This window comes from Primulina huaijiensis, chromosome 7, assembly GCF_012295235.1.
Source record: "Primulina huaijiensis isolate GDHJ02 chromosome 7, ASM1229523v2, whole genome shotgun sequence".
NCBI lineage: Eukaryota > Viridiplantae > Streptophyta > Magnoliopsida > Lamiales > Gesneriaceae > Primulina > Primulina huaijiensis.
This window is the reverse complement of record NC_133312.1, coordinates 4,244,656-4,253,872: the sequence shown is the minus strand read 5'-3', so window position 1 is coordinate 4,253,872 and position 9,217 is coordinate 4,244,656. Positions and strand designations below refer to the sequence as shown.

General features: G+C 35.2%; 4 protein-coding genes across 4 annotated transcripts; all 4 read right to left on the bottom strand.

Moving 5' to 3' along the window:
- Nucleotides 1-1,118: 1,118 nt before the first annotated feature.
- On the bottom strand, nt 1,119-2,064 carry LOC140980269 (protein P21-like). Its single transcript, XM_073446000.1, has one exon. The coding sequence runs from the start codon at nt 2,008-2,010 to the stop codon at nt 1,330-1,332; it is 681 nt and encodes a 226-aa protein (XP_073302101.1). The 5' UTR covers nt 2,011-2,064; the 3' UTR covers nt 1,119-1,329.
- Nucleotides 2,065-5,172: 3,108 nt separating this feature from the next.
- Nucleotides 5,173-7,325, bottom strand: LOC140981364 (uncharacterized). The gene is made up of 2 exons (XM_073447748.1): nt 6,117-7,325; nt 5,173-5,802 (listed from the first exon to the last, which is right to left on the bottom strand). Exons 1-2 carry the CDS (start codon nt 6,595-6,597, stop codon nt 5,768-5,770), a joined length of 516 nt encoding a protein of 171 aa, XP_073303849.1. The 5' UTR covers nt 6,598-7,325; the 3' UTR covers nt 5,173-5,767.
- LOC140980813 (uncharacterized) lies at nt 6,720-7,199 on the bottom strand. The gene has a single exon (XM_073446868.1). The coding sequence runs from the start codon at nt 7,197-7,199 to the stop codon at nt 6,720-6,722; it is 480 nt and encodes a 159-aa protein (XP_073302969.1).
- A 385-nt stretch (nt 7,326-7,710) lies between the features above and the next one.
- Nucleotides 7,711-8,552, bottom strand: LOC140981343 (thaumatin-like protein). Its single transcript, XM_073447715.1, has one exon. The coding sequence runs from the start codon at nt 8,519-8,521 to the stop codon at nt 7,829-7,831; it is 693 nt and encodes a 230-aa protein (XP_073303816.1). The 5' UTR covers nt 8,522-8,552; the 3' UTR covers nt 7,711-7,828.
- Between the last annotated feature and the right edge of the window lie 665 nt (nt 8,553-9,217).

Below are 9,217 nucleotides of genomic sequence, written 5' to 3'. Positions count from 1 at the left end.
AAAACTAAATTATTAAATAAAAATTAAAATTTGATAAGTTTCATGACAAAAATCCAAATTATAAAACTAAAATTACAATTTTTTCGACAAAAAATTTTATCTATGGAGAACCTCGTGTTAATATACATGGCTATTATTAATCGTCAAAAATGATTGTTTATTTTAAAAAAAAAAAATTGGTATGCAGTTTGGCCATCTCCCACAAAAATTGATGTTGGATCTTTGCTCCAACCCAGCACTATTTTCAGCACTAGGTCGGTACAATAGGGTAAGTTTTTAAATTATAATTTATTTGTTGTAATGATTAATTATAATGTGTGTTGATTTTAAGTTTCAATAATCTGATTATATTATTTCAATAAACTTGTAAATTTTTTTTAAAAAAAAAAGTTCTATAAATAATTATATGATTTATTCGGGTATAATATTATATTTAATTAATAAAAATTATAATAATATATATATAAACAAGTTTACCAAATTTAATTCATTATATTAAATCAAATAATAAGTTTAATTATTTAAATAAATAAAAATCTAAAAAAATAATTGTTGTTTTAAAAATATTTTTTGGAATAAATTAATTGTTGGGAATAAAATAATAGAGAATATTTCAAAAATATTCTTTTTAGTGTAGAGTTTAAAATTTATGGGTTGAAGATTTGTTTTGTATTTGATGCATAAAAAATCAAGCTGAGTTTGTCAGCGGCTGATTCGAATATTTGCCAACTTTATTTTTTATTAAAAAAGCACAAATATATGCAACTTCTAAATAGAACTGAAACTATATTATTGTAAAATATGGTTATATGGGCAATGTTTAAGTTAGTTTATATAATTTATTCATTCTAAAATATATACAAAATCATTGAATTAATGTTCATGACATATCTTATTTCATTTTTTTAATGCAAAATTAATATAACTAAGTTGAAAACATTTTTATTCAAAGAATTTAGCAGTTACGTTTGGTTGCGGCAAACTTGATTAATCACCAAAACTAATTGAGAAACCATATTTTCGCCTCTTAGGAATAAGTAAATAGATAATTTCTTCAAATAATATTCAGCCTTAAACTATCTGTGAAGCTTGTTGAACAAAACTACATCATATATGACTTTAATTTTCCTTTAATTTATATTTATTCAACTCATTCAAAGATTACATATGTAAGCTTGAAGTTGCAAAGAAACATACAGTTCGATCATATATTCTCTGTGGAGTGTGGACATTTATTGTGTTTATATATTTGTAAAATGCGAAGATTTATTAATTTATCGGAGTCCTGATCATACTTTATTTGTCACTATGTTGAAAATAGTGTGGCGATCAAGGGCAAAAGACCACCCTGTAGTTGGTTCCTCCAGGGCAAGTAAAAGTGCTGCTCGGATCATCCTTAGGATAACTGTAAGCATCAGGACACTTACCCTTGAAATACCTCGAGTAATCTGTTGGGCTGCAGCTCCCCGAATTGCAACAGTACTGGTCCGTTTTGAACACAGTGCATGGATTGTTACATCCTCCTGGTGCTCGCAGCTCGGCTGGGCATTGTGCGTTGACGTCTACGGCGCATCTGGGGCCTCTGGTGCAGCCTCCTGAGGTAGGAATGAATTCCAACGGAATGTTGAATCCGTCGACGAGAGAGATGTCGAAGAAATCCAGGTTGCTGAATTGGTTGAGGGCGTATTCTGCTAGGGTGTTGGGGGGAGCACCGTAAGCTTGGCATTGTAGGAGCCCGCCACAGTCACCGGTTTGGCAATTGCCTCTACCGGCTCCATCGAAGGAGCAACCGGTACGTCCCCAGATTCGGGCTCCCGCGGTGCCAGCTGCGACGTTTATGGTCCACGTTTGGCCATTGTTAAGCTGCATGCCACCACCTGGCACGGCCGCTGCCCAGACGGTGAAGGGGCAGTTGTTTCGGATATCGAACGTGGCTGCGTTCGCGTGGTTCAAGGAAAGGGCGATGAGAAGGAAGCTAATGCAAAAGGAGAAAGAGTTCAAGGATCCCATGTTTGGGAATCAGAATTAGCTCAAGTTGTTGCTATTTACTGTTATATTTTTGTGAACAAATCGTTCTGTATTTATAGGTGACAGTGTTCGGGTTAATCGTTTTTATTACAATTGATTGGACTAGGACATGTGGAATTTTTGAATAGTTCAATGACTAATTAGTACTTAGATTAACTGCATTGGGAGTGGCGGTCTTCAATTTGTGCTCTTAGTTTCCAAAATCCAACCGGTATACTTTTCAAAGTTTGGCATTATCAATCAAATTAACTAGAAATTAAAGAGTGGTATACTTTTCTTTCTGAGATTTTTTCCCCGGAGGAATTTTGGTTTTGTATAAGATCAAGCTATCGCTTCGAGAGATTAAGTTGAGTGAAGCAATTAATAATTTTTATGGGTTTTTTTTAAAAAAAAAATTGAATTTTGGCTTTGTATAAGATCTTGCTATTCACTTTACGAGGTTTTTTTCTAGAAACTTACGGGACAAATTTAAGTTAATTAAATGATGAATGATGAACACCGGTGCATGGAAAGGTCGAATCGATGGGTATAAATTTTCTGTTACTATTGTTGTAGGAAAAAGGTGAATATAATTTTCCATATATTTTGTAAAAGGAAACTTATAAATTTGTAAGGAACAATTAGCCTAATTTCGGTTTTATTCCTGAAGATAAGTTTGGATATAGAAGTTGAAGTTCAAAAACTCACGTAAGTTCAGATTTTTAAAGTGTTGTTATTGAAAGGAAAAATGACAATTTTAGTCCTATAAATTGACATGTTTTGCGTTTAATCCTATAACTTGATAAAGTTTGGTTTTCATTTTTTTTTTTGATTTTTTTGTCCGAAACTACTAAATCCATCGAATACGATTTATTCGACAATTATTTTCTCTTACGTTATACATATGGCAAGAATCAAGCCCATATTACTCACATTTAAAGTCATTTCATAAAAAATAAAGAAACAAATAAAATTAAACGACCTCAATACTTCAAAATGGGAAGAAAATATTTTCATTGGACATTATTTTTGTTTGTGCATAATTAGTTTGTGTAATATAAGTTTAATTCTTCTCATATGAGCCACTTAGAATAATATAAGTGTCAAATAAGCAATATTTAGCGAATTTGGTGGTTTCCGGAAAAAAAAAAACTAAAACAAAAAAAATCCAAGTTATTGGATGAAAACTAAACTTTAATAAATTAAATGACTAAAATTCAAAACAAATCAACTTAAATGACTATAATTGCAATTTTCTCTTATTGAAAAAAGCACAAGTGTTTTTGGCATTTGGATAAATGTAAAAAAATGCTTTTATTTTATTTTTAAATAGAAGCGCAAAAATTTTAACTTTTAAAAAAATATTGTTTTAAGTGTTTTTTTAAAAGTAGTTTTTATAATCAAATACTATAATTTTTTTAAAAAAATTGCTTTTAGCCCATTAAATTCTTTAATCAAACATACATTTAATCAAACTCGATTTAATTCAACAAATTTTTTTCTTTTTGAATTTTAGTCACTAATTACATTATCAAAACAAAAATTATTACCAACTTCTAGAATACCAAGTTTTATCATTTTCCCAAAAAACAGATATGCCAATATTTAAAACCCACTATTTTTAAAATTCGATATCCATCATTATTTAATGCCACATGCAGCGTCGTCTATGAAAAGCCATTGATATTCGAGAAGGCAAATGAAATATTTTATTCTTTTCACATATGGAAATTGAGTAATCCCTGAATTGGAAAAACAGAAACATTAGTCATTTTAGATCAGGGACCAAAAATGTTGTTAAAGTCAAATCATGATTAGAATTTAGAACGAAGAATTATTGGCCTTGTTTATGCACATTTTCTAAGACTTCATATTATTTCAAATTAATCTTAAGAGAAAAAGTTTGAAAAAAATATAAACTTGATTACTATCTCCAAATTAAACCAAATTGTATTTCATGAGAATTTATTTCAAACCAATTTAAATTTATTAGTTAGGGCTAGTGTGTCGTATGAACTCAATCATAAGAAGACACGTCAAGTTGTTTCAGGTAGCTGTATCCGAATGGAGCCGACCGTCGATCGAGTATAGCTTGCCAAATAGTATGTATCGACGCTAGGAATCATAAAAAGAGACGGATCTCATCTCTTATGATATATGATCTGAGGCTTGTAGCCTCATTATGAGGTGATCTCGATCCTCATCTACGGCAATATCAAGTAGGCAAAAACATGCGTGAGACGGTCTCACGGATCGTATTTTGTGATACGGATATCTTATTTGAGTTGTTGAAATTTGAGAAAACAATGGAAAAGAAACAGAGCATGCGAGATGAAATCTCATTTTCTGGAAAATAGTTCTCATTAGTAAGTTTACACAAGTGGGTTCCTATTTATATGTACCCAAGTCTAACAACTAACTAATAAGCTAAAACACGCTTTTATGGTTTCAATACTCCCCCTCAAGCTTGGAATAGATGAATCATTCCAAGCTTGGATAATAAATAGTTATGCTGATTTTTTCCCAATGCCTTGGTAAAAATATCTGCTGGTTGTTCTTGTGTTCCAACATATGAAGTGCGAATGACATTATCTTTCAACTTCTCCCTAACCAGATGACAATCTATCTCAATATGCTTCGTTCGTTCATGATATAGAGGATTGGCCGCTATGTGTAATGCAACCATGTTATCATAATGCAAAGTTGCTGGTCCATCCAAGCACACCCCCATATTTGCCAAGAGTCCAGTAATCCACACCACTTCACACGTAGTGTTTGCCATAGCACGGTATTCCGCTTCGGCTGAAGATCTCGATACAGTTCCCTGCTTCTTAGTTTTCCATGAAATTATAGACTCTCCAAGTTTTATGCAATATCCTGTGACTGATCTTCTGCTCATAGGGCAAGAAGCCCAGTCTGAATCACAAAACGCAGACAAGGTAAATGTACTCTGTGCAGATAGGAGAATTCCACTTCCTGCTGTTCCTTTCAAATACTTCAAAACACGAAGAGCTGCCTCCATGTGTGAAGCTTTCGGAACTTGCATAAATTGGCTTAAAACCTGTACAGAATAACATATATCCGGGCGTGTAATTGTGAGGTATAGAAGTGGAAATGAATGATCCACTTCTTGATGATCCGAGTGTGTACCATATATGGGCAAGAACTTTGGTGAATTATCCCAAAAGAGGCAAGGAAATCAGCACATTCTTTTTGGAAAAATTCTGTACCATTGTCACTACGGATCACTTTGATGACAGTAGAAAATTGGTTATGGATTAAGTGAATATAATTTTGGAGTGTATAAGGGACATCAAGCTAGGAGTGCAACAAATACACCCAAGTGGCTCTAGTATAGTCATCAACTATGGTCAAAAAATACCTTTCACCATTATATGTTGGGGTATTGAAGGGTCCCCAAACATCCACATGGACCAACTGGAAAGCAAAACTGGAAGAAGAAGAACGCTTAGAAGGAAATGACAGACGTGTTTGCTTAGATTGAGGACAAACATGACAATGCTGTAAATTAGAAGCATTTTGTAAAAAAGGAATCATTTGCATTCGCACTTGAGAAATATGGCCAAGACGTTGATGCCAAAGACTACCACAATCAGTACTGTTATTCTTATGATTGAAAGCAGAAAACAAAGCCTTACAAGAATGGGAAATAACAAAACTAGAAAACTGACTTTCCTTATTGTTTCGGTGCTCGAGTTTGAAGCTGGAGAGATCTAATCGATACAGCCCATTTTTTTCTCTACCAATCCCCAATATTGTCCCATCCAACAGGTCCTGAAATACACAGAAATGAGGATAAAATGTGACACAAGAGTGATGGTCTGGTGCGAATTTCGAAATGGACAACAAATTGAAATTGAAGTCCGGGACGAACAATACATTGTGCAGAGTTATGGAATTTGTGAGTGGTACCGAACCAATGTTCGTGAATTTGGTTGTCTTACCATTTGGCAATTGAACTGATCCAGTCAAGGAAGCAATAGAATTAGACTTAAACTGCATTACAGACTTACCAACCATATGATCATTCGCTCCGGAATCAAGTATCCATTCAACTTGTGATAAATTCGAAGAAAGTGAATGAGTACCTGCCATATTAGCTACTGGTACACTAGATTCTTGATTTATGTGATCCTTTTTAAGCATCCTCAGAATGGCAGCATACTGTTCAGGAGAAAAAAATTGTGCATCAGAGGAATGTTTCTTCTCAATTTCATCAACCTCAGCCTCATGATGCGCTGCCACATTGTTGGCTTTGCTCAATGTCCTGCCTCTATCACCCTTGTTGTCATTCCAATCCCTCTGATTCCTCTGATTTTTGGTATTTGAGCCTTTGAACAAACGATGGTGAGGAGGATATCCAACTAATTTATAGCAGTATGCCTTAATGTGTCCAGGCATATTGCAGTGATCACATTTAATATTTGTCTTCTTGCGATCTTGAGTGGAAAAAAATGCAGACGAGGAGATCTCAGGTGGAGCAAAACCTGTACTTAAAACATTCCGAGTGGACTCCTCTTGAGAAATAATAGCAAAAGCCTGGCCAACACTAGGTAAAGGACTTGTCATTAAAAGCTGACTACGAATAGCAGCATAGTTATCGTTTAACCCCAATAAGAACTGAAGTAATTTTTGCTGTTGATCAATTTCAGCATACTTCTTCGCCGAATCACATGAACATATCTGTAAAATCACCAAGACGCAAACTCATCCCACAACTGTTTGAGCTTCGAGTAATACACAGAAATTGGACTACTTCCTTGAACAAGTTTTCCGATTTCACGATGCAATGCAAATATTCTAGATCCATTCACCCTGTCAAATCTCTCCCTCAGATCTTCCCAAACCGTATAAGCATCAGTGGAATAAACAATACCTGCAAAGATCTCTTTGGAAACCGCATTCATGATCCACGAGAGAACAATCGCGTTGCATCTCTCCCATTGCATCAACTGACCAGATTCATTCTCAGGTCTTTTGCAACTTCCATCGACAAATACCAGCTTGTTTTTAGCTCGCAATGCTATGATCATTGCTCGACTCCATATTCCGTAGTTCTCTGTTCCAATTAGCTGCTCCGTAATCAGATGAACTCCCGTAGTATCGGAAGGGGAAATGTAGAGTGGATCAAACATATCAATTGTGGTTGTCGAAGAATTTACAGACGTCATTGCAGAGAAATCGAATCAAAATTGTGACCAATCGAGAAAAAAAACTCAATTAACAACACTTGAAACCTTGCTCTGATACCATGTTGAAATTTGAGAAAACAATGGAAAAGAAACAGAGCATGCGAGAATGAAATCTCATTTTCTGGAAAATAGTTCTCATTAGTAAGTTTACACAAGTGGGTTCCTATTTATATGTACCCAAGTCTAACAACTAACTAATAAGCTAAAACACGCTTTTATGGTTTCAATATGGGTCATGCATGAAAAAGTATTACTTTTTATGCTAACAATATTACTTTTTATTGTAAATATCGGTAGGGTTGACTCCTCTCACAGATAAAGATTCGTGAGACCGTCTCACAAGATACCTATTCTATCAAGTATAAGACAACCTTAGGAATGATTTGATTCGAAACATGCATGAATACAAGGAAAGAAATTTTAAAGTATGTCGGTTACTCTTGATTAAATTTTCTTTTATCGCCAAATCTATACCTTCAAACACAAGGAAAGACAATATATATCTTCGTTTCGTAAATAGGCAGCCTTTATTGATTACAAATTCTCAAGATTCCTCGAGTCCCCAAACTTATTACAAGACAAGGCAGGCTTAAAATGAAGGATCAAATTCACGAAGGGCAAAACACGACCCTATAGTTGGTTCCTCCAGGGCAAGTAAGCGTACTGGTTCCACCATCCCTCGGGTAACTATAGGCATCGGGACACTTATCACTAAATAACCTCAAGAAGCCAGTGGGAATGCATGGACCCGAATAGCAACAATATTGGTTCGTCCCGAACACCGTGCAAGGATGGTTACACCCTCCTGGCACACGCAACTCATTCGGGCACTCTCCATTGATGTCCCAGGTGCATCTAACACCTCGAGTACCACTGCAAGTTTCTGAGTTCGGAATAAGTCCCATCGGTACGTTGAAACCATCGATTAAAGATAAGTCGAAAAGGTCCATGTTATTGAATTGGTTAAGGGAGAACTCGGCTAAGGTGTTGGGAGGTGTTCCATACCCTTGGCATTGCAGGAGCCCTGTGCAGTCACCAGTCTGGCATTTACCTCGACCGGCTCCATCAAAAGAGCAACCGGTTCTGGCCCATATACGGTACACTCCTGTAGTTCCATTTCCGTCATCTAGGGTCCATGTTTGGCCACGGTCGAGCTGCCTGCCACCACCCGGCACGGCTGCAGCCCAGACCGTGTAGGAACAATTGTTTATAATGTCGAATATGGCTGCATTTGTGTAGTCCACGAAAACAGTGATGATTAAATAAATGAACAAGGAAAAGCGTTTCAAGGGTCCCATCATTTCTCTGCTGTTTACGTGTTAAATTTCTTGAAGAAATGGCAAAGTATTTATAAATTATAGACTGAAATTAGTGGCAAGATTGCAATAATGACGAAGTTAGGTTGATTTGATAGAAACAAACGGTTGGAGTTTTGGTCAATAGTTCGTGCCATTACGTGTCTAAATACGTAAACATTTCAAGTTTTGCTAGAAGTAAATTGTCTAAACTCATCGTGTGTGGAAAACTTGTTCTCTTACACAGGGTCAAGATCAGGCAATCCGCCATACTAAGAAATGTTTCGGGTAGATCAATCAGACCGGTGGATAATTTAAGAAAGTGAAGTCTAAATTTTTTGGTAATAAATATATTCTACATATTATTTTTTTTTCTTTTACCACTATTTCATATATCCATTGATTGCAAACCTGAGATGGATAAAAATCAAGGCAAAAACTTGTGTCAGACGGTCTCAAGGGTCGTATTTTTTGAGACGGATCTTTTATTTGGGTCATCCATGAAAAAGTATTACTTTTTATGCTAAGAGTATAACTTTTTATTGTGAATATTGATAGGGTTGACCCGTCTCATAGATAAAGATTCGTGAAACCGTCTCACAAGAGATTTACTCAAAAATCAAATGCTTGAGAAATTTATGATAAGCTAATTATATATGAACCACACATATAGTTGGATTAGTCCAAGTAACGAATTGTTGT

What these genes read in the sequence shown, in the direction of transcription:
- LOC140981364 (XM_073447748.1), bottom strand. Translation starts at nt 6,597, where the DNA reads ATGACAAGTCCTTTACCTAGTGTTGGCCAGGCTTTTGCTATTATTTCT. An exon ending in ACCAGTAGCTAATATGGCAG is followed by an intron (nt 5,803 to 6,116) that starts GTACTCATTCAC and finishes TGTGTATTTCAG; the next exon opens with GACCTGTTGGATGGGACAAT.
- LOC140981343 (XM_073447715.1), bottom strand. Translation starts at nt 8,521, where the DNA reads ATGATGGGACCCTTGAAACGCTTTTCCTTGTTCATTTATTTAATCATC.
- LOC140980269 (XM_073446000.1), bottom strand. Translation starts at nt 2,010, where the DNA reads ATGGGATCCTTGAACTCTTTCTCCTTTTGCATTAGCTTCCTTCTCATC.
- LOC140980813 (XM_073446868.1), bottom strand. Translation starts at nt 7,199, where the DNA reads ATGACGTCTGTAAATTCTTCGACAACCACAATTGATATGTTTGATCCA.